Source organism: Drosophila sechellia, chromosome X (genome assembly GCF_004382195.2).
Source record: "Drosophila sechellia strain sech25 chromosome X, ASM438219v1, whole genome shotgun sequence".
In the NCBI taxonomy this organism is placed as follows: Eukaryota; Metazoa; Arthropoda; class Insecta; order Diptera; family Drosophilidae; genus Drosophila; species Drosophila sechellia.
The window spans coordinates 883,360-908,365 of record NC_045954.1 but is presented as its reverse complement, the minus strand read 5'-3'; the positions used below and the strand labels follow the sequence as shown (position 1 = coordinate 908,365).

General features: G+C 51.5%; 10 protein-coding genes across 10 annotated transcripts; 6 read left to right on the top strand and 4 right to left on the bottom strand.

The window, feature by feature from the left end:
• The first annotated feature begins 1,116 nt into the window (after positions 1-1,116).
• On the top strand, positions 1,117-4,477 carry LOC6615928 (synaptic vesicle glycoprotein 2B). The gene is made up of 8 exons (XM_032726364.1): positions 1,117-1,589; positions 1,654-1,832; positions 2,217-2,398; positions 2,457-2,692; positions 2,806-3,098; positions 3,164-3,323; positions 3,384-3,511; positions 3,570-4,477. Exons 1-8 carry the CDS (start codon positions 1,150-1,152, stop codon positions 3,623-3,625), a joined length of 1,674 nt encoding a protein of 557 aa, XP_032582255.1. The 5' UTR covers positions 1,117-1,149; the 3' UTR covers positions 3,626-4,477.
• A 1,079-nt stretch (positions 4,478-5,556) lies between these two features.
• LOC6615927 (3-oxoacyl-[acyl-carrier-protein] reductase FabG) lies at positions 5,557-6,410 on the top strand. The gene has a single exon (XM_002040259.2). It carries the CDS (start codon positions 5,572-5,574, stop codon positions 6,325-6,327), a length of 756 nt encoding a protein of 251 aa, XP_002040295.1. The 5' UTR covers positions 5,557-5,571; the 3' UTR covers positions 6,328-6,410.
• Positions 6,411-7,272: 862 nt separating this feature from the next.
• LOC6615925 (RUN domain-containing protein 1) lies at positions 7,273-10,471 on the top strand. Its single transcript, XM_002040257.2, has 3 exons — positions 7,273-8,638; positions 8,869-9,663; positions 10,146-10,471. The coding sequence occupies exons 1-3, from the start codon at positions 7,503-7,505 to the stop codon at positions 10,333-10,335; spliced, it is 2,121 nt and encodes a 706-aa protein (XP_002040293.2). The 5' UTR covers positions 7,273-7,502; the 3' UTR covers positions 10,336-10,471.
• On the bottom strand, positions 10,454-11,870 carry LOC6615924 (crossover junction endonuclease MUS81). The gene has a single exon (XM_002040256.2). The coding sequence runs from the start codon at positions 11,746-11,748 to the stop codon at positions 10,468-10,470; it is 1,281 nt and encodes a 426-aa protein (XP_002040292.1). The 5' UTR covers positions 11,749-11,870; the 3' UTR covers positions 10,454-10,467.
• Positions 11,871-12,179: 309 nt separating this feature from the next.
• Positions 12,180-13,568, top strand: LOC6615923 (GPN-loop GTPase 1). Its single transcript, XM_002040255.2, has 3 exons — positions 12,180-12,761; positions 12,827-13,180; positions 13,237-13,568. Exons 1-3 carry the CDS (start codon positions 12,180-12,182, stop codon positions 13,447-13,449), a joined length of 1,149 nt encoding a protein of 382 aa, XP_002040291.1. The 3' UTR covers positions 13,450-13,568.
• Positions 13,489-19,916, bottom strand: LOC6615921. The gene is made up of 4 exons (XM_002040253.2): positions 19,509-19,916; positions 18,374-19,420; positions 18,165-18,305; positions 13,489-14,928 (listed from the first exon to the last, which is right to left on the bottom strand). The coding sequence occupies exons 2-4, from the start codon at positions 19,307-19,309 to the stop codon at positions 14,857-14,859; spliced, it is 1,149 nt and encodes a 382-aa protein (XP_002040289.2). The 5' UTR covers positions 19,310-19,420; positions 19,509-19,916; the 3' UTR covers positions 13,489-14,856.
• On the bottom strand, positions 15,092-17,404 carry LOC6615922 (translocating chain-associated membrane protein 1). Its single transcript, XM_002040254.2, has 2 exons — positions 17,137-17,404; positions 15,092-16,549 (listed from the first exon to the last, which is right to left on the bottom strand). The coding sequence occupies exon 2, from the start codon at positions 16,528-16,530 to the stop codon at positions 15,427-15,429; it is 1,104 nt and encodes a 367-aa protein (XP_002040290.1). The 5' UTR covers positions 16,531-16,549; positions 17,137-17,404; the 3' UTR covers positions 15,092-15,426.
• Positions 19,917-20,364: 448 nt separating the features above from the next.
• On the top strand, positions 20,365-21,936 carry LOC6615920. Its single transcript, XM_002040252.2, has one exon. The coding sequence runs from the start codon at positions 20,500-20,502 to the stop codon at positions 21,838-21,840; it is 1,341 nt and encodes a 446-aa protein (XP_002040288.1). The 5' UTR covers positions 20,365-20,499; the 3' UTR covers positions 21,841-21,936.
• Positions 21,937-22,636: 700 nt separating this feature from the next.
• Positions 22,637-24,035, top strand: LOC6615919 (nucleosome assembly protein 1-like 1). Its single transcript, XM_002040251.2, has one exon. It carries the CDS (start codon positions 22,838-22,840, stop codon positions 23,924-23,926), a length of 1,089 nt encoding a protein of 362 aa, XP_002040287.1. The 5' UTR covers positions 22,637-22,837; the 3' UTR covers positions 23,927-24,035.
• On the bottom strand, positions 23,967-24,702 carry LOC6615918 (mediator of RNA polymerase II transcription subunit 22). The gene is made up of 3 exons (XM_002040250.2): positions 24,502-24,702; positions 24,344-24,445; positions 23,967-24,270 (listed from the first exon to the last, which is right to left on the bottom strand). Exons 1-3 carry the CDS (start codon positions 24,611-24,613, stop codon positions 24,053-24,055), a joined length of 432 nt encoding a protein of 143 aa, XP_002040286.1. The 5' UTR covers positions 24,614-24,702; the 3' UTR covers positions 23,967-24,052.
• Positions 24,703-25,006: the final 304 nt, after the last annotated feature.

The following is a 25,006-nucleotide window of genomic DNA, read 5'->3' as shown; positions in this document are numbered from 1 at the left end:
CCGCTGGGGAGTAAGCTCCGCTCTATTGCTTGCTCCTCCGCCCGAAGGCCGCTTAATTAATATCAAATCCTGATCTATGCCACATGAGTCCGACGGGCGGGCCCCCACTGTGCCGGCCAGATTCAGATTCTGTGAAAACAAATCGCAGCACACGCCAAACCAGGAGCAGAGCAGAGCAGCCCCGACCGAACCAGACCACAGCACTAAGCCCCTACATGAGTAATCGTAATCCCGAAAAGTTTTCAGGGAAACCAACTCATAACCCGTAATCATCGCAATTAGTTTAGCCCGATGACGACGCAACGGTTGCCAAGCCGGCAAAACTGGAAAATGGAAATGGAAACGGGGAGCCCACGTAAATCAGCGAGGCGCTGCCGTGTCGTCATAGGAGCCGTAATCAGAACAGGTGCGAAAACGACACCAACGGATGGCGACTGCGGATTACCACTAAAAACTTGTCGATGTTAAAAAAATGTTAATAAACGGAGCCTTTGGCCCGGTATTCCGCCCTTTTGTATCGAAGTTGTACTATCACTGCTAGGTGCTGAACACTGGTCAGATACTTTCGGTGTTTAATCAACGCTTCTTTTTCGAAAACAAGCTTTCCAACGAAATAATATACCCCTGCGACAAGCGTACATTACAGGGAATCTACAAATCAGTAAACCGAATCACGGTGGCAATAAAGCCTTCCATTCACATGGACAGTCGCAGGCAGAGTGATCACATATACGTGGAGGGGCCAGATACCGTTGATGATGCGGATGATGGGGGCCCATAAACCGCTGAGTAAACAGGAAGGCGTTTAATTGTTTTCATGCCTGTCCGAGAATGGAAGGAAGTTAATGGATTAAAGGGTTAGTTCGCGGGGTCACCACCGCGAAAATTCTTTAGTCAAACAAACGTGGAGCTTGCACAACAGAGCTCATGCTCATGCTCACAGAATCCCACACTACTACCACCTGGAGCATCCCAAGTAGGGTGATCCTTAGTCGCTAGATTAGCGCAATTGGCATAAGCATCGCTTTGTTTTCCCTCGACTATAGGCAAACAAAGATGATTTGAGGCCCCAGCGCCGTCTGGAAGATATAACGTATCCGCTCAACGGCCCAGCTTCAGTTAGCAGAGGCGACCCAAACAATACGCACGATGAGCGAGCCCAGAGAATCCGGCGATCCGAAGCCTCCCAAGACTGCCGAGCACCAAAAAGATCCTCCCCAAAAAGAGGCAGCAGCTGATTTCGAGGCAGCCATCGATGCCGCTGGCTTTGGAATGTTCAACATCCTCCTGCTGGTGGCCGCCGTGCCAGCGGCCATGAGCACCGTCTACGAGACCTCCACGATGTCCTACATCCTGCCCAGCGCCGAGTGTGATCTTAAGCTGAGCCTCCTGGACAAGGGCATCCTGAATGCCATCACCTATGCGGGCATGATCAGCTCGGCGGTGCTGTGGGGCTACTTGGCCGACACCAAGGGCAGAAGGAACCTCCTGATTGTGGGCTATGCCGCCGATACGATATGCGTTTTGGGCGGAGCATTCAGCCAAAGTAGGATCCAGCTGATGGTTTTTAAATACCTTGGAGGCTTTTGGTAAGTGACCAACCTCTCCCAGTAGCAAATAACCCTTCCTGCAGCATCTGTGTTAATAATGCAGTATGAGTGGCCCCTTTGCCGTTCTTATGACCTATCTGACGGAACTCCATGGACGGAAGCATCGACAGCGTATCATGATGATTGTGGGCATCATGTTTTCCATTGCAACGCTAACGCTACCGGGACTGGCCATGGTGATATTGCCCGAGACGTGGAACATTCATATCTGGACTTTGTCGTGTAAGTCCCGAGGGTGTGTTACGTGTTTGGCTGTGTTATTGTCTTATTATCAGTGGTTGTTAGGAGTGATATGAAGATAGCGGATAGCCGGATAAGTAACCGTAGAACAGTTGATAATGCCGGAGGCCCCATCCCCCTTGGGAACAATCATCAAAAAATATATGAACTCCACGCGCCACTAACGCTACCTAAACACAGAGACAGCTTAACAGATTTCATTGAGAGCAATTACGAGTACAGCAGTAGTGTAGCAAATTAATAACAAGAAGCCCCTGATCAAAAAACAAGTGATCTTAATCGATTTAAAATTAAACTATCAAATCAAGGCCCAATTTAATCGATAGAACAAATAACTTTTCTAATTGCAACATCGAACCCTTTCAGTGACATCCTGGCAGTTTTTCGTCGCCATCACCGCACTTCCCAGTCTTCTGAGCTTTGTGCTTTTCTTTTTCTTCCCGGAGAGTCCCAAGTTTCTCATGTCCAAGGGGCGCAATAGGGAAGCGCTGGATGCCTTCAAGTTCATGTATCACCTGAACTCGAGGAAGCCAAAGGACTCGTTTCCAGTATGTATACTTGACCATGATGAAATATTTTATCATCAATACATGTATTCTAAAACAGATCAAATTGCTGGCCAATGAAGTTATCGTTCCGGTGAAAAAGCACGCGAAGAAGGAAACAATTCCGACTGAGGTTAAGCTTCCGACGGAGTGCGTCGAAGTTCAGGATCCAGAGAATCAGGATTCAAAAAAGAGCTCTCTGCGTTCGGGTTTCACGCAGCTTCGTCCTCTTTTCACCAAACCCTACTTGGGCCTGTCCCTTTGGGTGTATCTTCTCAACTTCTGCGTGCTCTTGGGGTAAGTCTACTAAATACAACGAAGATCCGTTTATATTGCAGCGATATAGGGCCTTGATCATGAAGTAATACTGCGATATTATCTTGGATTAATATATGTCGTATCGTTATTAGACAAAACACCATGCGATTGTGGCTGCCACAACTGTTTGCATCCATTAACGAGTACGAAAACTTGATGAGCGGAGAATCCCAATCGACGAGCATCTGCAACATCTTGGAGTACAGTGTTAATCGTACCCAAATCCAGCTGGAGGCAGTAAGTCTGAATGATCCCACGGTCGAGTGCCGTGTGAATATAACAGCCTCCACATACACCAACAATCTGATTGTGGCCGGTGCGGGCTTAGTGGCATACATGCTGGCTGGGTTCCTCGTAAACTTGGTTGGCGTCAAGCTTATAATGAGTAAGTACTACCAATACCAATCGGTGGAACAAAAGAATGGGTTTCTAACTTTCTCTTAACTCTAGCCAGTGGACTCCTTGTAGCGGGCGGCTGTTCCATTGGGATGTACTGGTCCAGCTCAGCAGCATCCACGGTCGCACTTGCTTCGCTTTTTGTGACCATGGGCAGCATATCGGCCACTTCAGTGATCAGCGCCTCAGTCAGCCTCTTTCCCACCTCACTCAGGTGCGCTTTAGAGCACTTCAGAATGTGATTCTGGGAATAACTGATTTACAATCTCTTTAGGACGATGATTGTCTCGCTGGAAATGATGTTCGGCCGTCTGGGATCTCTGTTAGGCAACATTTTCTTCCCGGCTTTGATGGGACTGGGCTGTGTGCCGCCGTTCCTCATGATCAGTGCATTCATGCTGGGTAAGTTGATCGAAGTCTTAGCCAAAATCGGTTCTAATCCCTGTTCCTTGTTGCACAGCTGGGTGCTTTATGGCCGCATTCCTGCCGCTGAAGAACAAGGCTGCTCTCAGGTGAGCTCCTTTGGACTGGACCGCCAGAGGATTCCAGTACGGTTCCATTCCACCGCTGTACATAGTGTATTTAACTTATTTCTTAGCTTAGTTGATTGCTAACGCGGAATAAGCGTCCTTCGCCAGAAACCTTCATTTTCAACTCAAGTTAATCAATGCAATCTGCAAGGGTATTAAAGTTGAGTTTCGTTTGCTACTATTTTCCATTTTCCTATTTTTTTTTTTTTGTTTTTTTTTTCGATTTTGTTTTGTTTGTGGTGTCCTTCTTCTTTGGTTTAATTAAAAGTTAATTTATTTTAGATTGCAAGTTCCTAGGTTTAAGCAATTTGTATGCAATTTCGTTTCACTTGTCAATTACATGAATTCCTCTCCATCAATTTCCATAAACCGCTGTCACTTATCAATGCATCCTTGAGCTGGGACGAGGACTTCTGTTCTCCGTTTCGTTCCATTCCGTTTTCCGAGTCCTGCCACTGGCGGCAAAAGTGACTGCTGGACAAGAAGTCAAGCAAGTAATTCAGGCGGGGATCGGTGGAATTGGCAGCCAGGACTTACCACGTTTGCCAGTACAACATTGTGGCACTCCACCCAGAACAAATTGAGTTGCGTCGAAGGACTTGAAAGTGCAGAGCAGTGGGGCTGGAGTATCCTTATTTCTTCGAAGGCGATGAAGCCCCCGTTCGCATACAAGCCCGTACAATGTTATTGATTAAAATCATTAAAATCGCAAAACAAATCATTTCCATCTTAGCACTTAAAGAAATCTGAATCGAATCCGCCAGTTTAGCTGGCGGAAATGATGAGCGTGGAAACGAGATTGGAGAAATAAAATGCATTTGCTGCCTCCTGCCTACAATGCTCCGCTATTTTAATTAATTAATCCACTCAGTCATAGATTTTGAGTAATTGCCGAGCCAGAGAGAATCGCTTAGCAAGGAAAACGATTAGTGCCAAATACACCATCAAAAGCACAGACCTTTTTGGGCCGAATCGTACACAAGTACAGTGCGACCTTGTCAACGAAACGCGGTCCTGGGTCGGCACGTCGACACGTCTTTAAGTGGATATAAAGGAAGTGAGCAACGGGTCGCTCCTATCTTGACATTCTGTTCATTCATTCCCATTCATCTTGGCCAAATGGCGGTTTGAGATACTGGGCCTCCACTGTACCATAATCGCTCGCAATGTCCTCCAGCTGGAGACCCCTGGCGTCTTATCTACGCGAGGAGGCGTTGATATACGAGTGCGCACTCAAGCCAAATGGAAATGCTAATTATCTGACAACGGAGGCGCTCAACTCGAAGTTCGGCGGCAGCGGGCAGCAGGGGCGTCTTTGGAGGCCCGTCTTCTAGGCGATATGACTTGATTTCACTAATGCTTGAAATCAGACAAGACCCACGGAAAGTTTTAATTAAAAACTTTCGGCTCTGACTTTTAAAACCCGAGTCGAGGCATCGCGGCTGCTAATGCGATGCTAGAGCATCGATAAAGACCCGCGGAGACCCAAGGTGAACCTCTACAGGTTGTTTTTCCGGAGAGAGCAACGAGCGATTCACGTCACGTCCGCACTGCGAAAAAATGCTTTAAGCTTCCAGCTAATTCCAAAGTTCAGATAAAGCACAACTGGCTTTAAGAGAAGCCACTGATTATAGAACATTGGAAAATCGTAATTCCGATTTTTATGTAATTTACCTTTGCAAGGTCAAAAGCATCCACTTATGTACATATGTATGTATACAATGAATTAACGAAATAGTAGCTAGCTAAATTATTTAATTAATTTAAATTATGCCATAAATTACAACCACTTTTCGGAAGGCTGAGTTGAGTTGTTTGCCTCTTCTTTTCCCAGATAATTTTTTGTGAAGTGCAGCACTAATCTTATCGGAGGCAGAAGAGAGCACGCCCATAAATTCCGCCGCCAGGCCACTCCGACTCCAGTGTTTCAAGATGAGTCTCAGCAACAAGGTGGTGATCGTGACGGGAGCTAGCAGCGGAATTGGTGCCGCCATCGCCCAAGTTCTGGCTCGCGAAGGTGCCACTTTGGCGCTGGTGGGTCGCAATGTGGCCAATCTGGAGGCCACGAAGAAGAGCCTGAAGGGCACGCAGGCGGAAATCGTGGTGGCCGATGTGACCAAGGATGCGGACGCGATTGTCCAGCAAACGTTGGCCAAGTTCGGACGCATCGACGTGCTTGTCAACAATGCCGGCATTCTGGGCAAGGGTGGCCTCATCGATTTGGACATCGAGGAATTCGACGCGGTGCTCAATACCAACCTGCGTGGTGTCATTCTGTTGACCAAGGCGGTCCTCCCGCACCTCCTGAAGACCAAGGGAGCCGTGGTCAACGTAAGCAGCTGTGCCGGCATTCGTCCCTTTGCCGGAGCACTGAGCTATGGAGTTTCGAAGGCCGCCCTCGATCAGTTCACCAAGATTGTGGCCCTCGAAATGGCGCCTCAGGGTGTGCGCGTGAACTCGGTGAATCCCGGCTTCGTGGTGACCAACATCCATCGGAACATTGGCATCGTCGACGAGGAGTACAACGGAATGCTCCAGCGGGCCATCAATTCGCATCCCATGGGCCGTGTGGGCGACGTCACCGAAGTGGCCGAGGCAGTGGCCTTTTTGGCCAGCTCCAAGGCGAGTTTCACCACCGGCGCCCTCTTCCCCATCGATGGTGGCAAGCACAATCTGACGCCTCGTTAAGCGTGCTCCCCGTAATTACGTTTCCTCAATCGTTTTCTCCCATCCTTTTTTTTTTCAATAAATAATTAGTGACCACAATGAAACAAAAATGTGTTTTTACCACATCGAAATAGGAAAAGTTGGTTAGACAGAACAGAATTAAGCTGAATTAAATCATCTAAGTACAAAACATCATTTCTGGGTATCGTATCATTCATCTTGTTTGCGGGGGTGACCCCAAAACGACCGCCATGGTTGCTGTGTCAGACACTCAACAGACTTATCAGGCCCATCATCAGTCGGTAGTTGATAAGGTGCCTTGTCAGCGTCAGGAGACGTAGACCACAGAACCGATTGCTGCGGTTTAATCTCCGCCAGCTTCTTATCACGAAGCACTCAAAGATAACTGCGGATTTCACTGTTTATTTGCAGGTGGCAGGGGGTAACCGCGTGTTCCCCGATGCGGTCAACGCTTTATGTGCTGGTAATGTAGGTCATAATGGACATTGATTCATGAGTCCACGCCCCTCAAATCCGGTAAACAGTTCGGGAAATTAGGACAACTTTGGGACTAACATCTAGGGGACAATTGAGGTGAGAAGCTCCTCAGCTCAGCCTAAGAATGCAAACCGAAAAGTTTTTACGCCGGTTAAGGACACAGCTTTTGGAAGCATAAGCCATGGCAGGAATGGTAGCTTTTGGTAAAAACTGTAAATAACCGAATGCAAGCTTGATGAGAGCTTTTTTATTAAGTAAAGTCTTGAATAGAACGAATATCCTGCAGAAACTTTTACCATTTAAAATGTTACTTGGCTAAAAGACCGGATCAGTTTCAATGCTTTCCCAGTTAGCAAAGGCAATAACCTAACGAAATTCGTTAGCGATAGCTTAAAGCTAAACTTTCATCCCCAAACGGCAAGGAAACCCCACTGAGAAAAGCCCACAATGTTCTGGACTTTCGGAGAAATTGTCAGTGCGTCAGAAACCGTGGCCGCGCGCTCGTCGTTTTACCCACACATCCCCCTGGCACACAAACTTCTCGAAAGCCAGCGAAAGAGCAGGAGAGAGCAAGGGAGCTGGGCCAGCTGGCACAGAAAGCGGAACAAGCCACCGATTGATTTTTCTCGAGCGTAGGAAACACAACAACAGTGGAAACAAGCGACGCTGGGTAAGGCAATCCCCTGCAGCATTTCCATATGGAAATAAAAATGGCAGAGGCCCAGGAAACCAAGGACTCTTGCTCGACGATCAAAGGCCAGCGGCCAGCTGAAGATGAGGAGGAAGAAGTGGAGGTCGAACAGGAGCAGCAGGAGTTGCTAAGCGAACGGTGGTCGCCGTTGGGAGCCAACTACGATGACGCGAATAGCGCCAGTTCTGGCGTGGATTGCGAACTAGAACAAGGACTGGAAAAGTCAGAAGCCCGACGTGGAAGCACTGGCAGCGAGCTGGCCCGTCTGCGAAGCATAGAGGAGGAGCAGGAGCTTCTGACGAGTTCTCTGCTGGCTTTGACCTCCCACTTTGCTCACGTTCAGCTTAGAGTCCGCCAAATTGTGGAGGCCCCAGCGGAGGAGCGGGATCAACTTCTACGCGACCTCGAGGACTTCGCCTTCCAAGGAATTCCAGAGGCAGTCCAGTCCAAGGAATGCCATCCAGATAAGCCCGCAAGCGAGGGCGAAAAGGACCATAGTCCTGATAGCCAGCTCATCGAACAACTGAAGACCCAGCTGACTGAGCTGGAACAAATAGCCTACGAGGCTGGAGAACCTGGCATCCTGCCGCAGCACGTATTGCTCGAGAAACAAAAGTTTATCCTGGACGAGCTGCGCTCCAAGCTCAATCTCCAGGTAGAGCAGCACGAACTGCCGGCCCTCAGCACGGAACAACTGCGCCACCAGGTCGACAATGCCATCGGCGAGTTTGTGGGCCCTCTGAAGATGAAGGAGCAATTGGTGGCCCAACTGAAGACGCAAATAACTGACTTGGAGCGCTTTATTGCCTTCCTTCAGTGCGATGCCGTTGAGGGATCCGTTGGGGATCGACTGAAGCTTCTATCCGGTGCGTACAACAGCTACGCTGCAAAGCAGACAGCACGGAGTTCACAGGCAAGTTACGTTGCCCCAAACGCTCCCGCTACGACAACTACTACCCCGCCATCTTCTGGATTGGGTCCCCATTCTTCCGGCGAGAGCTTGCACAGCAAAGCACATGGCCTGCTGGACAAGGCTTCGGTCCTCATGCAAATGTTCGCCAGCACGCATCTGGTGAAAACACGAAGTCACGACGAATTCCAGCAGAACTCGCTCAAGAAAACGAACAAGGGCAACCACTGGGGGTAAGATCCATTTGCTCGCGGCCCAATCACTAGCTTTCGAAATACGTTTTATTCACCTTTGTCCTTTGTACCCCACTTATTAATCAGCCACAAATCATTACCCAAATGTTTCGGTTCCCGAGAGTATTTTTGTTATTTAAAGATAAACTTAAGATTTCAAGTTTGGACATCGTAAGCACCAACACCAAAGTAAAGAACACCAACCTGATTTGATCATTTACCCAATTTAGGGATCTGCGTGCCCAGCTTGAGGTGGACATCCAGGAAGTAGCTGCACTGGCCGCCACTTTGAGCTGCGACCGCGAGAAGTTGGCCAACATCAAGAGAGCTTTGCGCAAACAGCAACAACAGGCGAATTCAACCGCTTTCACAGACACTGACAATCCGGTTATTAACTCCCAAAACGGAGCACTGACCCTGCCGCCTCGTTGCCGGCGAGCAGTGCCAACTGGTCACGAACTGGCTCCATATGCGTCCGGCGGCGCCATATCCTCCGACTCCGACGAGGACATTAGCTACTCCAACTTTGAGTGGGAAAAGGAGAGCAAAAGCCGGCGGACGACGCATGCACGCGGTGACTCCATTGCCACAATTGGCAGGGAATTGACTACGGTTGTGCGGAAGAACTTTGCCCGAACATTGCAGCAGCTTATACAACATGGACTTCGCATACCAGCGGAATCGGCTGCCTCCAGTTTGATGGTTCCCTTCATGAGGTGCCTGCACCCTGGACCTCCGGTAGTGCCGCCCGCCGTCGGAGGAGACTCGCAGTTCCTCGGCTTGGGCAGGGCCATGCACGCCTGGGAACTAGTACTGGCCTATTATAGGTTGAAGCACGGCGAGGAGTACAACAACACGCCTGCCAGAAAGTTGTCGCAGAGCTTCCAGCTGGACATCGTGGACGCGCAGGCTGTGACCGCCAAGCAAAGTTTGCTTAGTGCCGTGGGCATGATTGTGGCAATGCATCGTCCTTACAAACGCAGCAACAACGCGCACTTTAAGGCCTTCGTCTGCGCCGGACTCAAGTGAGTTATTAACACGGGCTAAACGCTGGGAAATCGAAGGAATGTTAGTTAAGATGAAGCCGCAAAACTTCAGTTTTAGGCACTAGCCTTATACATCTTCAAATCTTCATTTGATAGTTATTTTCCAGGCAAAGAGGAATCTTAAACAAAGCAAGAGACACACAAACTTTTAATAATTACAAGAGTCCAAAATCAAAATATTCTTACTGCAACTATCAGCAATTCTGCGCTAATGTCAATTCTCTACTGTCTTAAACTTATGTATCAATGAAGTGCTTAATCCATTTTTTGCTTTAACATGTAAATGAAATATTAACCTATTTAATTAGGTGCACGCAGCTTTTGACTTTGCAGTCCGCCGAATCAATTCAAGCTAAAATTTACTTGCACCTGGCATGCATAAGGCTAACAAGGACGCGGGGATAGACCTTTACCTTTATCACAATTTTTTAATCGAAAAGCTTTCCTCTTCCTTCAAACAGCTCCCATTTGCTGGTGGAGTGGCTGAACCTGATCCTCAGCTGCCATGAACTGGTAGACACGTACTACTCGACAGACAGCTACGTGGCCCGCACAGGATTCCGCGACTCACTGCGCTCCATCGATGCTCTTTCTCGATTTTACTTCGACTTGCCGGTGGACCTGGCCATCCGGCACTTCCGCAACATCTAAGGGCGGCTGACTTGTACATTTTTTGGCTTAGACTAGATCACACTATTCAATGTCCAACGTATTCTCTCTCTCACTTATGTAAAAACTCGTGTATATAACCCTAGATATGTCCCATTAAATCAATTGCTAATCCTAACGAAAGTGAGTGCTGTAGAATTCGTGTAGGCACTGACTGATTTTGTCGCCTAGTGGACGTTCCAGGGGTCCACACGGGATGCTGGCGAGGAGTAGCCTGGCCTGCTTTTGGTCTGCACATTCAGCGTATGCGTCCAGCAGGCAGCGTGGGGTGGGGTATCGTTCCACAATAGCCATGGCTCGTTCGAGGGAGAGGGAATGCAGCTGTAGCAACTGTTGCACGAAAACCTCGCGCACTGTGAGCTGGGCATTCTTGGCGGAATCCTCATAGAGCGCCCGAAACTTGAGCAACCCCAGGTCGGAATTCGTGAGCAGGCAGGTGGATTGGTCAAGGGCCCCGCGATCCACGCTGTGCAACTTCTTGCCGGCGAATATCTGGCCAAGGGAGCGACTCATTCCGGCTAAATAGCTCATGGATCGGTAATGATTCGCCGTGCGCACTACTCGGACACCAGTTTGAACTTTGGCATTGGTCAGAGCCTGCTGCAAAGAATCCAGTGGTAGACCCAGCTGCTCGTTGTCGCCATAATCCTCGACCAGGTAGATGATGTGCTGCAGGCCGCAGTGCTGCAACCTGTGCTTCTGTTCGTGGAAGCGACCATCCCGTATACTCGATGCCAGGTCATCCATCCTCTTGCGCTCCACAATGTAGGGTAAAACCAGTTCATTGCCCTCTTGATCCTGGGCCACCCAAAGGAAATCGCCTATTGTTAGGCGACGCACTTCATGACGGGCTTCCAAGGAATCCAAGTAGCTCCTCGTCTGGTCCAGAACTTTCTTGTTTTTGCCACTGGTTTCCTGAGTATCCACCAAAAGGAGCAACTGGAATTGACCCGGTTTCATTTCCACGACGCGCTCCCGCTCTTCATGGGCTGCCAGCTCCGCCAGATCTTTTTTGGTTGGCTTCCTGGGCCTGTCGCTTTTTTTCTGGCGTTTCTGGTGTTCCAGCTGCTTCTCCTGAACCTTGCGTACGACCGCCTGGACCTGCTGCTCGTAGCGCTCCTGAAACACGGCCTCCTGGGGCAGCAATCGGAGGCCTCTGTGATGGCGAAGTTCCTCGTCGATTAGCTGGCAGAGGGTGCCCCCAAAGCCGCGCAGAATGGAGCAGTCTCGTCCGCTGGCCAATGGCAGCGGGTAGCTTTTTAGGGACTCCAGCGCCTGGCGCAGGCTAAACTGGGACTTCTGTTCTCGGCGCTCCGCTTCGCGCAGCCAGCGCTCCAGCCAACGGGTGAACAATGGATTCGGCTCCCGCAAGCGCACTTCCAGCCGGGTCTCCATTGCATCACAACTTTAATTAGGTAAAACAATGCCAAAAAACAAAACTAATTCACTGCAAATAAACGCGCTTCAATTGCCGGTTTCTGGTGGTGACACTTTTATAACTGTACAACTAGTTTAAAGCTTATTACAGCTATCGAAATGTACGGTATATTCTAAACTCTTCGGTATTTTTTTTAACGTGAAATGGCGGGCAAACAAAAACTGAACTGGGAAAACTGGAGATTTGTGATTCCACGAAGGCTGCTGCGATTAAGGAGTGTGGTAACTAGCCAAAAAAAAGCAGCCACAACAGCTGATATTTGTTGGTATCTGAAGCGAATTCAGGTGGGGCAAAGGGCACGCTTTCCGCAGGACGGTCACACTACCTCTGCACGTTTGTTTTTGCGCCTCCTGCTTTTGTTTTGATTTGTGGTGAAGCCGTGAGAGAAATGGCTGAGGGAGTGGAGAGTATCAAGCTGGAGGCGCTGTCGCTGAGCGAGGGAATCCGGGAGTCGCCCGTGTGCATACTGGTGCTGGGAATGGCCGGCAGCGGTAAGACCACGTTCACACAGAAGCTCATCCAGCACGCCCAGGAGAAGTTCAATCCCTACGTGGTGAACCTGGATCCGGCGTGCAGGGAAGTGCCGTACGCGGCGCACGTGGACATACGGGACACGGTCAACTACCGGGAGGTGATGAAGCAGTACCAACTGGGTCCGAACGGCGGCATTGTGACCGCGCTCAATATGTTCACCACGAAAATGGCGCAGTTTGCGGAGCTAGTGCGTCGCGCCGGCGAGCGCGGACACAAGTGGTGTGTGATCGACACGCCCGGACAGATCGAGGTATTCACCTGGTCGGCTTCCGGGAGCATCATCACCGAGGGACTGGCCACCATGTTTCCCACCATTGTGATCTATGTAATGGATGTGGAGCGCAGTGCTTGCCCTACCACCTTCATGTCCAACATGCTGTACGCCTGCTCCATCCTGTACAAGACCCGCTTGCCCTTCCTTGTGGCGCTGAACAAGGTAACGACTTTCCCGGCAGCCCAAATATCAACTTGTATAGTCAACTTCTTTTCCGCTTCAAACAGATCGACCTGAAGGACTGCGGATTTGTGATGGACTGGATGACAGACTTCGAGGCCTTCCAGGAGGCCCAGGAGGAGGAGCACAGCTTCGTGAGCAACCTCACGCGCACCATGTCGCTCACCCTGGACACCTTCTACGAGAATCTAAGAACTTGCGGCGTCTCGGCCAAGACAGGCGTGGGTTTCGCCCAGCTATTGGCAAAGATTCTCGAAAGCGTGGACGAGTACGAGACGGACTTCAAGCCTGTTTACGAAAAGAAGCGCCAAGAGCGACTGGCGCAGAGTGAAACGGGTCCAAAGCCACTGGACCATGTGGAAGAGGACGGCGTTGCCGTTCCCCTGGGATTGTCGCTTCAGGTAGAAACAGTTCTTTGGCTATTTGTGCACCTACTGCAGGGCCTTAACTATTTCAGGACCCACCGATGCTCACTGGAAACAGCATTTTCTTAATGGCACCTAGTCTGGTGCCCCAGTCGGTGGAGAACGAAGACGAGGAGGAGATGGAGGAGGACGCGAAGGGCACCGCCGAAGACCAGAACTTCCACAGCTTCGTGCAGAACCACCTAACTGCCCAGCAGAGCAAGCGGGACAAGCTGCAGCAGGAACAGGGACAGGCTCAGCCGTAAATGGGCGGATTGTGATCCTCGATGGCGAGGAGGTCGTGATTTCGAGTTTTCATCTTTATTATTTACTTTAACAAGCAAAAACATTCAATATAGTGTGTGTTCGTCACTTGCACCTCCGATATTTGGTTTGTATATATGGACTTAGTTTAGCTTTGCAAATTAGTGATAACATATACATATGGAGGATATATCCCGCTCGTAAATGTAAATGCAAGCCTCATACTTTGCGTAACTTACTCTGTATATATATATATATATGCATATATATATATTTACATTTATGCTGTATGTATCATGTGTGTGTGTACTGCGTTGAGCAAATAAATTGTGTGTCGCGTGTGTTGGCTGCTGCGCCCGATATCTTACGCTTTATAGTTGCTTCTCAGGATTTGGTTGTCTCGTTATTGGCTGTCGCTTTAAATATTACGCTTACAAAAATACAGATCATCTCAAATACTTGTCAATGCCTCACAGTTATACACAGTTTTATAGACGAACAGTAGCCCCCCGCTACGGTTTCTCGTCGCCCTACTGCTCACTGCCCAACTGCCCCATCTGAATCGAATTGAATCGAATCGCCAAGCGTTTTGGGCCAAGACGGACCCGCATCCCCATCCCCATCCCCGCCTGCCTGTATTGCAAATTAGGTGTAGTCGCTTGCGAAAAAATATTCATATCTCTGGACGTTTCATTTGATTTAAGTGCGATTTCCGAGGGCTGTGCCTCGGTGCTTTTGTGCCCCGGTGCTCCCTATTCCGCGATGCATCCACCAATTGGCTTCAGAGCAGCAGGAGCAGCAGACTCAAAAGGTGGATTGTGTTTAAAAAGCTCACTTAGTTTGGAAAGTACTTTGGATGAGATCGAACATGGTCACATGGAGGGGCTGTTGCCAGCGTGGACACCACCACATCCATCGCACCTCAAGTTATCAAGCTAGCTCGTGCATTTATGCATATTTATAAGTAAGGGGTATCTTTGGGATCACACACACACACTATCAGCACACACACGCACACAGTTTTGTGAGGATGGGTAAGGGGTAGGGGAGGGGAAGGGCGGTGCGGGGCGAAGACGAGCATTGGAAAAATTTGGGAATAGCTAAACAGTGGTTTTAGAAACAGTCTTCTTCGTGCTTGGATTTCTCTTTGCTCCGCCTACCGCCCGCCTCTTGGCCAGAAGCGGAGGGGAAGATGGGGATCGGGATCGGGATCGGGATCGGGATTAGCATACTGGATCAGCTGGCGTGGAGGCATCTCAGCAGGTCCGGGTGTCTGGGTAATCGTGTGTGTCTCAAACGGATGGGCGAAGTGGGCGATGGCCCAGCCAGCGACTTTGGATCGCTCAAGCAGGCCGAAAATCAAAAGCTTGAACCGAGGGCGAACGGGGAATCATCTGGACTAGCTCCAATTAGTCGTCGTCCGACAGGTTGGTAGTGGTCAGCAGGGTGGCGTTGTCCTCGGCGCCCTGTTCCTCGATGTCCTGCAAGAGAGGGAAGTTACTCAGGCTGCGGATCACCATATGGATCACCTGGAGGATCACCTTGGGGTGATCACCAGGACAATGGGAAGTTGCAGGAGGAGGAGGAGCAATTGAAAACACGCACTGTTGGCTTTGCTTTTCTCTTTTGTTGTATTTGTTTCTTTTTTTCATTTTTTGTGTATGTATAAAAATAAAAAAAATTTGTTTTAAAAATGACGTAAACTTAAATGAAACAAAACATTTAGGCTAAGAAATAGTTCGTTCTTTTGTGTGTCGAGGAAGTAAATGCAGCAGAAATGTTGCAGTGGTAGTTTTGAGCCAACGAGATTACATCAAACAGGGAGCCAAGTAGCCAGTGCTCAGTGGCCAAGTGGGCAGTGGCAAGTGTCCACCATACAACCTGGGCTCCTGTCCATGGTGCTGCTCTCTCTATCTCTCATTCGTTTTGAATTGGAAGTGTGCGGAAGATTTTGTTGCTCTGCTCGGTCGGGGTGGCCCTCACTTGAGCTTCTGCTTGATGGGACTGGGCGAGGTCTGGTCCGCCTCGGGCAGGTCGCTCTCCTTCTTGCGCTTCACCTTGTCCTTGGGCGTCTTGGCGGGCTTTTTGGTCAGCGCCAGCTTGGCTTCCCGCTTGGCCTCCTTCTTGGCCTCGCGCTTGGCGCGCAGCTGCTCCGTTATGAAGGAGAAGACCAGGTAGCCCTGCAGGGCGATCAGGCCGCCCAAGGCCAGCAGGGATCGCACACCCCCGATGCCGTAGTACAGCGTGAGCACACCGATCACGGACGTAGCGAAGCGGATCAGGAAGAAGACGGCATTGTTCACCACCCGCAGCTTGGCCAGACGCTCCTCGCGGTCGAAGACGCCGATCAGCTGGAAGACGTGCGACAGCAGCTCGCTGAAGTAGTGCAGCGTGAGCAGCACGAGGGCCAGGCGTTGGAAGCTCAGCGTGTAGGCCAGGACGATCAGGGTGAAGCCGCTGATCGAGTGCACGATCTTGGGCTGCTGCTCCTCCTTGGTCTTGATCTTCTGGAAGTAGAGCTCCGGCAGCATGTGCAGGTAGTAGGCCAGCTGCACCACAAAGTAGAACTTGTGCAGGAAGCTCATGGGATGGTCGGGGAAGCCCTCCCACAGCTGGGCCACCTGGCCGAGGTAGCCCTCCTTCAGCAGCACGTGGGCGCCCCAGACAAAGGAAAGCAGGTAGAAGGCCACCAGTTGGCCGGACTCGTTAAAGCGGGCCAGCTTGAACTTGGACAAGTGCAGCTTTTTGCTGATCTTGTCCAGCACGAACTCCTGGATGATCGCGTGCATGATGATGCAGGTCAGCGTGTAGAAGAATATCGCGCAGTAGTCCTTGATGCCGGCGATGTAGGTGTACGCCTTGCCATATGGCTGCTCCCGGCTGGGGTCCTCGCCGCTGACGTTGTGGTGTAGGGATATGAACGCGCTGGCGAACGCCGCTGTCGACTCGTTCATCAGGCCGACCACGAAGACCATGGCCACGCAGGAGATGATGTCCGCGTGGTTCTGGATCACGAACTCGTGGCTCAGGATCGGCGGGTTCTTGTTGCTGGTCTTGCGACCGAGTCCCGGTTTAATGGCCATTGCTCTGGTTCAGGGGGTTCTGAAATGGTTTATGAGTTGGTTATTCAAGTTCTGTTGGCTGTGCGCCCTTCCCTCCGTGACTTCCTGCCCTTGTTGTTTCGGGGGAGCAGCTGTAGTAGCCTCGCATATGTGACACGTCGCCCTTTCAGCTTGGCCGTCTGTTGCATCGGAGGAAGATGGGCATTGCTGCCCGGACTGGCTTCTAGCAACGAACACCCATTGAGTAGCAGTGCGCTCCATTGGTGCTACTGCGGAGTAGTCCCGTCTCCAATCTGCCAGCCACAAGTGCCCACAAGTGCGGTCCGGCACAACTGATAGCTGCGCGCTCGCCTGGCATATTCCGCGTCTCTGCCCACTTTCCATGAATGGAAACCTGTGCACACTGCTCCCTATTGGTGTCGTGCTCGGGCAAATCCCCTTTGAGCGCCTCCTGGCGCTCCGAGGACAAACACACATTTTGCCTTGTTGGCACTGCTCACCGACGCTCGCACACACACACACACTCACACGGCTGCGCGCTCCCACTCACTCACACGCACGCACACTGGGAGACTCCAAGAGACACGCTGGCAAAACTGTTGTTGCACGCTTGCCATTTTTACTCACAGGATTTTCGCCAATCTTCCGGCCAACTGGTGACTTGCAGCGTGATTTTGCTGACGTAGACGTTGCCTTTCGTTCTGTTCCGTTGCGTTGCGGCTGGCACACACTGGCGGCTCCGATTCGGGTTGTGATCTGGAACTGAATCTGAATCTCAATCGGCACAATCGACGCAAACTGAAGTATCTGCTTTGGGCGCTCTGCCTCTGCCGCTGCCTGTGCCGCTGCTGCTGTCGACTGCGCTGCTGGTGCTCACCTGTGTGCCGCCTGCGCGCGTGTGTGTGTGTGTGCGTGTTTACACCAGGGATGGGACATCGCGCACTTCTCACTTTTTGTTTGCTTACACTTTTCACTTTCAAGCCGATTTGTTCACCCAACTATTTATTCTCGTCACACTCAGCTTGCAATTTCCGAAGGTTTTTTTTTTCGCTGGTTCCAATTTGTGTGCTGCCCAGCCCTGGCAATAGTGCCACGCACCTCTCTGTGCGACTGCCGTCTCGCTCGCACCCGCGCCGACGCCGTCTTCGCTGTGGTGGTTTTGGTATTTTTAGGTCCTTGTTGCCATGGCGATCTTCGTGCGATGATTTTCAGCACTGCCATCGCTCACGACCAGGGCTGCAGTTCGATTTGGCGCCAAATATTTTCAATCAGACTTTTTGTTTTTCGCACACAACTATTTAAGATTTTCACTATTTTCACACTTCACCCAACACCTTCAAGGTTAACACAAGAACTCACCACCTCTTTCACCGTGTTAAACGAACAGCGCGCAGCTCGAATCAGTCGCTTAAGTTTGGAGCTCAATGCAGTGCCAGTGCATCACTTTTGGAACACCTAGCCATGCAGACTTAATGCCAGGATTCCGTGACTCAATCGCGATGACGAACAACAACAACAAAAACAACAACTAAGGCTGGAAAACGGGCTCAAGGACGCGCCACCTCCCACGCCACCGCTTACACGCCGCCCAACAAGCGAACACCCAACCGCCCACTTCCGGTTCGTTGGTCAAGCCAAATGCACAGTGTACTCACATTGCGATTCCGCTTGCGGACGGAGGACACAATAGTGCGCTTGTTGCGTGCCACCAGGCAGACCGTGATGATCAAAATCACTCCAATGAGAGCGAAGCCCAGCAGAGCGGGCAGCAGCACGCTATCCTCGTCCTTGTATCCCTGCAATGGGAGTGGAGGCGGAGTTAGAGGCGGCCAATAGGGCAGCTAAGTTGTGGCGTGCGACTTACGCTCCATTGGAAGTACGTCGAGGGATCGATGTAGGCCCAGTGCGTCTTTATCCAGGCACCGTTGCTCTTCTGCCCTCCGCCCTCCGATTCCGATTTCAATTTCGATAGCGACTCGTGCTCCGTGCCCGCCTGTGCCTGTGCCTGCAGCCTGGAGTTTTGGCCTGCTCCGGTCTGGATTTGAGGCCCCTGGGCCTTTGCAAGCACTGGCGGCATTATGGGCTTCTTGGCGGCGGACTTGAGTAGGGGCACCTGGATGATACGGGTGGTGATCGTGGTGGCCGGCGTAGGCGGCGGCGGGGCCGGGTACCTCGGAGTGGTCACCGGAGGCGCCTTGGTTGTCGTGGTGGTCGTGCTTGTGCTTGTGGGAGCTGGAACGGTTGTCGTCGTCGTTGTGGTGGAGGTGCTGCTGTGGCTGCTGGAACTGGTGGCCACGGTGGTGAGACCAGTGGTGGTGCTACTGGTGGTGCTAGCACTCGGATTGGTTTTGTTCACGCGAATCACGAACTGCTCAATGCCATTCCGGTTCACAATCTGGACATTTCGGCCCACGTTCTGCTGCAGCAAGGGCGATCCTGTGGCCAGTGTGGAGGAAGTGCCAATCGAATCTCCACCGCCTGGCTGCGGACTGTGGATCAGGGCGGCCTTGGTCTTCAAGAACCATTCCGCGGGGTTCGGAAGACATTCGGCGGACACCAGGAAGGGTATGAGTACGGCGCCAATGATCACGGTGCACACGAAGATCAAGCCCAAGTAGGCGAAGAAGGATCGCCGGCGTCGCTGGCCCTTGGCCTTGACGGAGGCGGTGGAGGTGGCTCCCCCGCCGGCGGAGCCCGCTCGTCCTGAGCCCGAGAGCTTGCCGTCGATGCGGAAATCGTCGTTCTGGGGCAGAATCGTGTACTGCAAGCTGTTCTCCCCGTGCCTGATGGTCTTGTACATCTTGTCCAGTTCTTCGTATGCGCTTGGGATGCTTCCGCGGCTGCCTCGCTCTGGAGCTCTCTTTCCTGGACCTTACTGGTTCACCTGGCTGCTCAGAGCCTCAGATGGGCCCTGGTCAAAAGAGGTTTGGTTATTCGAGTCACAACTGCCTCCACTTCAGACCCCCCCTCCCCCCTCTCACACTTTTCCCAGCTCTTACCTTTGCGACAGCAAATCCTCAATGTTCGCTTTTGAGAGCTGCAGACCTGTTAGCTGCGTATCCTTTGTCCTCGATGCTGCTGCCAATCCAATGTGCCCTTCTCGGCCTCAACGGAAGGTGCTGTGCGTTCTGTTGGCGTCCTTCGGGAATATTGTTTTTGTCCTGTTCCTGTTCCTGCTGCTGATGCTGATGCTCCTTGCGCACTAAATTTTATGTTTTTATTGATTAGGCGCTTGTTGTTTTTCGGCGCAGGCGCGATTTCCGAGTGTTGGCAAGTCCTCTACGCGTTCCTTAAGGATACTTTCTAGTGTTGGCAAGGGGAGTCTGGCACTTGAACAACTTAAATCGAATTCTAACGGCTAGGTTTCAGCACTCCAGCTAGTTTTCACATCCTTCGACTTGGAAAATCTCTCTTTTGGCGAGATTGTCATACAAGCTTAGCTGGAATTATCCGCAGCTCCCGGTACATCCAGTGGGGTCACATCCAAGAACCCACGAACACATTCGCTGGAGCACTCAGTCTATGGAATTTTTTATCTTGGCCAATCGTTGTGGAACTTTGCTTCCACGCAAGCAGACTTTGCACTAGAAGATAGCCTGCAACACGGCTATCTGGAGCTGGCTATCGGCCGCTCCTGGCGACGATGACGAGTCCAGCTAATGGTGATCCATTATCAGAAATCGGGAGCGCAGACAGATCCAGATTTGCGAGCTAGTCATGCACCGCCGCAACGCCCGTCGATTCCGACCCGATAAGCCCAGTCCGAGGGGGTGGGGCCGAAAGTGGGTTTAAACGGTGAGCGGCTTATCGGGTGGCGATAAGCGGCACATAAGACCCACTTCCCCACACATTGTGCAGTGCAGGCCTCGCAGTCGCGTCCAAATGGCCAAGCAGGTCGGTTAACGAAACGTTTCTGACCAGGATCCACATTTCGCGGAACTCCAAAGGGGATTTAATTTTGAGCAGACTTTGAGCATCTTGGGACACAACATGGTACTCCTCCCAGTGTGTGGGCTGATCTTCGGCATTCTGATGGCCTTGTTGGGCGTGTCACTCAAGCTACTTGGCCTGAAGCCGCCACTAATCTTCGACAAGTACCCACTGAAAGGCATCTTTTACCGGGTGAAGTTCTGGATCGCCCTGCTGGTCCTTCGCCGCCTGAGGTACCGCATCTACCGCCGGAACGAGGAGCTGCTCGGCTCCGAGGAGCACCTGGCCAAGGTCGACAGCCCGCAGCAGCTCAGCAACGACCCGAAGAGCTACGATGTGGTCAGTTTCATGGCGGCCAACAAGGAGGGCCAGAAACTGATGGTTACCTTGGAGCGAAGGAGGCGCGGAGTCCTCAAGGCGGCCCTGTACCTGTGGCTTCCCGAAAGCGGCCTGTTCGGTTCGCCGAATCTGCCCGATATGGTATACTTCACCACCGCGGACGGAGCGGAGAGCAGCGCGTTCCAGGGTGGAGGTTTCCACGTCTATCAGGAGGCATCCATGCGTGTGTGGCGGCTCAAGTACTCCGGAGTGCTGAAGACTCAAGGGTCGGAAGTGCAGGACGTAGCCGTGGACTTGGACCTCCGTTTCGAAAGCTCCTCCACCGAGCACTTCGACTATAACAGGGATCTGAGCAGCGCCCTGATAGCCGACTCCATAGCCAGAGAGGCTTGGAACGAAAAGTTTTACAGTCTGCTGCGCAGCGTCAACCACATCGTAGAGAAGCGCACCCACTACGAACAGAACGGAGAACTGGCCGGCCGGGTCACGTTCGATGGTAGGGAACTGACGCTGAAAATGGTGGGCTTCCGGGACCACAGCTTCGGCACCGAGCGATGCCTGAGCTCCATCAACCGGTACGTGTACTTCGCCCTCTTCATGGACGACGGGAGCAGCATGGTGGTGGGCAGCCTCAGCCAGCCGTCCTTCTTCCTGTCCTCCCTGAAGGTTGGCTACGTGTGCAGCTCCGCGGGTCAGTATCAGCCGCTGACCGGGAGCAACTTCGAGCTGTACTCGTACGGCGAGAAGGGAACGCCGCCGCAGCACCAGAACTTCATTGTGCGCACCGAGGAGCGGGAGTACCTTGTGCAGATCCAGGTGGAGACCTCCGCGCTGCGCTACGTGGGCGGCGACTGGGAGTCGAAGGTGTTCAACCAGTTTGTGGCCTGCACGGTCAACGGAGTTCCCGGCCAGGGCCACGCCGAGTTCCTGTACCGCCACAAGGGCGGCAGGCCGGAGGACATATCGTCCGGGGACCCCGGCTGGTACCAGGACATGAAACGCTTCGAGAGGAGCCTTTCGTTGCTGGAAGAGGAGGGGCAGGACGGAGACTTCATATTCTAGGTGGCCGCTGGAATCGTTTTTGTTTTCAGTTTAAGCTAGCTTGTACAAGTATGGGGGGACCCATCCTATCAAAATAAAGGTATTTTTTTAATGGCATTCGAGATTCTGAAGTGGTTGGCCGGGCTGATGGCATCAGTAAGTCCAAACTAATTCAGTTAACCAACAATCCAGCAACATTATCAACTGGAGGCCATCGGATGCAGCTGCAATCTGGTGGACTCGGGACGATAAGGCAGATTACCGAATCGCTGCTGGAGGAGTTGGACCCCTAGTGAGGATTAGTCGCCCATAAATTAGCATGCGGCGGACGAACGGATTAGATTGGACAGCTACTTCGGTTTTTCTCCCAATAAATACTGGCGATACTGGCACCCAGAAGACAACAGGCCAAACTTATCGCTCCGTCGCGCTAATAAAACCCAAGACCAGGCACCAAGATTTGGCCCAAGTGCCCAGGTGTCGCAGATAAGAGGCGAGCGGCGGGTTAGATAGCTTCAATTGAACAAAATAAACCCTGCTCGGGATCTGAATGGAGCAGTATGCTGCCGCCCGGTTCCGACCTGCCGCAATGTCAGCTCATGGTGCGCCGATAAGTGCCGGGCATGACCCTCCATATCTAGGCTCATGGGCAGGTAGCTCCGATAAGGCAGCCACCGACAGATATTGGCCACCGATTTGCCCGGAATTCGGCATATCATGCACTGTTTCTGGAATTCGACTTCATTAGTTATGCACGTAACTCTGAAGTGGTCTTCCTCGTAGCGAAATTATTTGTTAGATTACGCAGTTATTGGAATCGAAAATGTGATTGCTTCTGGGCAAATCCAAGGAGTCATCAGCCGAATTTTCGTGCCCAGTAGTAGGCCAGTTTCTGTGGAATTCAAGGAACAGCTTTGATCTAGCATAGTAGTTTCCTAGTGTCCAGTCGCAGAGCTGGAATATACATGTATTTATATATACAAACCCAAATTTCGAAGTTATTGCACCGAATTGCACAATGATTGGGATAGCTGACAGCGCGGAAGAGGTTACCCAGGGGGACAGCCACCCGGATTCGAGGGCAGACGGCATCAGCGGGTCCTTGCGCTCTCTGGGCACCTATGCACCGGAGTCCACAGAGCCGGCTTTGAGTCCGGCGGACCTTCCCGCCCGCAGCCGGAAGGCCTTTCTGCGGCACATGATTGGCCAGCTGGCGGAGCCCGTCCAGAACCGCATACGGGCACTGCGGCACAATCAGCTGCAACAGGTACGCATTTCGGAGCAGTTCTTCCGGGAAGTCTACGAGCTGGAGCGACGTTTCTACGGCCAGAGCTGCGCGCTATTCGATGCGAGGCGGGATATTTTGGAGGGTTCGGTGGAGCCACCGATCCAAACGGAGAAGACCTGGCCTGAGGACCCGCAGGATGCACTGTACCTGGACTTCGGGAACAACGAGGAGCTGCGCCAGCTAAGGCAAAAACTGGCTCCGGTTTCGCCGACTACGCTGGGTGTTCCACGCTTTTGGCTGACCGTTTTCCAGAACGTGCCCCTGCTCTCGGAGCTTGTCCAGGATCACGACGAGCCGCTGCTGGAGTGCCTAGTGGACGTACGCCTGGCTTACGACCAGGACAGCTACACGGTCATCTTTCAGTTTCGGCCCAACAGCTTTCTGCACGACTCCTCTTTGCTGCTAACGAAACGCTACTTTCTGCAGCACTCGGCGGACCCAGAGTATCCATTTCTGTTCGAAGGTCCCGAAATAGTTCGCTGCGAAGGCTGCCACATCCACTGGCGCGATGGCTCCAATCTCACGCTCCAAACGGTGGAGAGCAGGCGAAGGAACAGAGCACACCGAGTCACCAAGGTCATGCCTCGGGAGTCCTTCTTTCGCTTTTTTGCTCCACCACAGGCCTTGGACCTGTCGCTCGCGGATGAAAAGACCAAGCTGATCCTGGGCAACGATTTCGAAGTGGGCTTTCTGCTACGCACCCAAATCGTCCCGAAGGCTGTGCTCTTCTACACAGGCGACCTAGTTGACAGCATGAGCGCGGCCTCTCCGGACAGTCGCTCCTTGTCCTCGGAGGCGGAACAGGAGCAGGCCTTGTGAGTGCCGCGCGACTTGCTGTTTGCGAATCAAAAATTACAAGTGAATGTGGTAGTGATTTGTTATTAAATTCTACAGTTCGGCCAAAGTCAGTTCATCAGAAATAAGGTGAACCTTCCCCACTTAGCGCTACTTAAAAATGCTGGTGTAGTACTCCTCCTCCAGGTCGTACAGGTCCATGGCCATTTCGTCCCTCAGTTTCATCAGCTTCTTGTCGCACTCGCTCTGCGTGTTCCTGAACAGCTGCGAATTGTTCGTGATGGCCTCGTTGACCGAGTGAAAGTCGTTGAGGATTAGGTACTGCTTCAGGTCGGCTACCAGCTTCATCAGAGACTCGCCGGCACGGACTATTAAAAAGGGATACATGGATGCATAAAAGAAATGGCTCGAGTCTGGTTTCCAGGGAGTGAATTTACTCACCCATGTTGGCCGCGCGGACCTGCATTTCCAGGGCATCCTGTTCGCACTGCGTGGTCTTCGAAATCTGGCTGTGGCTCTCACGGCGCGCCAGCTTGAGGATTTCTGTAGGAGAACACGGTATTACAATCTATTGCCGGTGCTCCACTTGCCGCACTTACCTTCAAAATTCTCCAGCATGCTGCGAACGTCATCCTTGAGGCGCGCATTGTAGGACTTTAGAAGCGCCTCCTTCGACTGGGGCAAAATGGTTGCTCTGGATCCGCTGGCCATTGTCCTAATTCTACATTTACTTAGTTTAACAACCTATTTTAGACAAACCCGCTTCTAGCCGTTTTTATATGTGCAGTGTGACCACGTCTTTCCCGACCATAAATACCGCCCGTTCATTTGGCACTTTGGTTCTTGCATATATACCAATGTGCGTCAAGCTAGTGAGTTAGCCGACATGAGGAAGTTTCTTATTTATTAATTTTTTTATATTTATGGTAGAATTGTAAAAGATAAAAGTGCAAAAATGTTAGGAAAAGAAAATGAAACAAAATGTTGCAGTCTTAATGTCTTATCGAAATATCGATATAATGGTATTTTAAAAATGGAAAATGTTTGCGCTACGTGTATAAACAGAAAAATGCCATCTCCTCGACAACTGTGGATCAAATTGTA

What these genes read in the sequence shown, in the direction of transcription:
- LOC6615922 (XM_002040254.2), bottom strand. Translation starts at nt 16,530, where the DNA reads ATGGCCATTAAACCGGGACTCGGTCGCAAGACCAGCAACAAGAACCCG.
- LOC6615923 (XM_002040255.2), top strand. Translation starts at nt 12,180, where the DNA reads ATGGCTGAGGGAGTGGAGAGTATCAAGCTGGAGGCGCTGTCGCTGAGC. An exon ending in TCCTTGTGGCGCTGAACAAG is followed by an intron (nt 12,762 to 12,826) that starts GTAACGACTTTC and finishes CGCTTCAAACAG; the next exon opens with ATCGACCTGAAGGACTGCGG. An exon ending in CCCTGGGATTGTCGCTTCAG is followed by an intron (nt 13,181 to 13,236) that starts GTAGAAACAGTT and finishes TAACTATTTCAG; the next exon opens with GACCCACCGATGCTCACTGG.
- LOC6615921 (XM_002040253.2), bottom strand. Translation starts at nt 19,309, where the DNA reads ATGTACAAGACCATCAGGCACGGGGAGAACAGCTTGCAGTACACGATT. An exon ending in CGACGTACTTCCAATGGAGC is followed by an intron (nt 18,306 to 18,373) that starts GTAAGTCGCACG and finishes CTCCCATTGCAG; the next exon opens with GGATACAAGGACGAGGATAG. An exon ending in TCCGCAAGCGGAATCGCAAT is followed by an intron (nt 14,929 to 18,164) that starts GTGAGTACACTG and finishes CCTCTCTTGCAG; the next exon opens with GACATCGAGGAACAGGGCGC.
- LOC6615925 (XM_002040257.2), top strand. Translation starts at nt 7,503, where the DNA reads ATGGAAATAAAAATGGCAGAGGCCCAGGAAACCAAGGACTCTTGCTCG. An exon ending in AACAAGGGCAACCACTGGGG is followed by an intron (nt 8,639 to 8,868) that starts GTAAGATCCATT and finishes TACCCAATTTAG; the next exon opens with GGATCTGCGTGCCCAGCTTG. An exon ending in TTCGTCTGCGCCGGACTCAA is followed by an intron (nt 9,664 to 10,145) that starts GTGAGTTATTAA and finishes TCCTTCAAACAG; the next exon opens with CTCCCATTTGCTGGTGGAGT.
- LOC6615918 (XM_002040250.2), bottom strand. Translation starts at nt 24,613, where the DNA reads ATGGCCAGCGGATCCAGAGCAACCATTTTGCCCCAGTCGAAGGAGGCG. An exon ending in CATGCTGGAGAATTTTGAAG is followed by an intron (nt 24,446 to 24,501) that starts GTAAGTGCGGCA and finishes GTTCTCCTACAG; the next exon opens with AAATCCTCAAGCTGGCGCGC. An exon ending in GGTCCGCGCGGCCAACATGG is followed by an intron (nt 24,271 to 24,343) that starts GTGAGTAAATTC and finishes CCTTTTTAATAG; the next exon opens with TCCGTGCCGGCGAGTCTCTG.
- LOC6615928 (XM_032726364.1), top strand. Translation starts at nt 1,150, where the DNA reads ATGAGCGAGCCCAGAGAATCCGGCGATCCGAAGCCTCCCAAGACTGCC. An exon ending in AAATACCTTGGAGGCTTTTG is followed by an intron (nt 1,590 to 1,653) that starts GTAAGTGACCAA and finishes TTAATAATGCAG; the next exon opens with TATGAGTGGCCCCTTTGCCG. An exon ending in AGCCAAAGGACTCGTTTCCA is followed by an intron (nt 2,399 to 2,456) that starts GTATGTATACTT and finishes ATTCTAAAACAG; the next exon opens with ATCAAATTGCTGGCCAATGA.
- LOC6615919 (XM_002040251.2), top strand. Translation starts at nt 22,838, where the DNA reads ATGATTGGGATAGCTGACAGCGCGGAAGAGGTTACCCAGGGGGACAGC.
- LOC6615924 (XM_002040256.2), bottom strand. Translation starts at nt 11,748, where the DNA reads ATGGAGACCCGGCTGGAAGTGCGCTTGCGGGAGCCGAATCCATTGTTC.
- LOC6615927 (XM_002040259.2), top strand. Translation starts at nt 5,572, where the DNA reads ATGAGTCTCAGCAACAAGGTGGTGATCGTGACGGGAGCTAGCAGCGGA.
- LOC6615920 (XM_002040252.2), top strand. Translation starts at nt 20,500, where the DNA reads ATGGTACTCCTCCCAGTGTGTGGGCTGATCTTCGGCATTCTGATGGCC.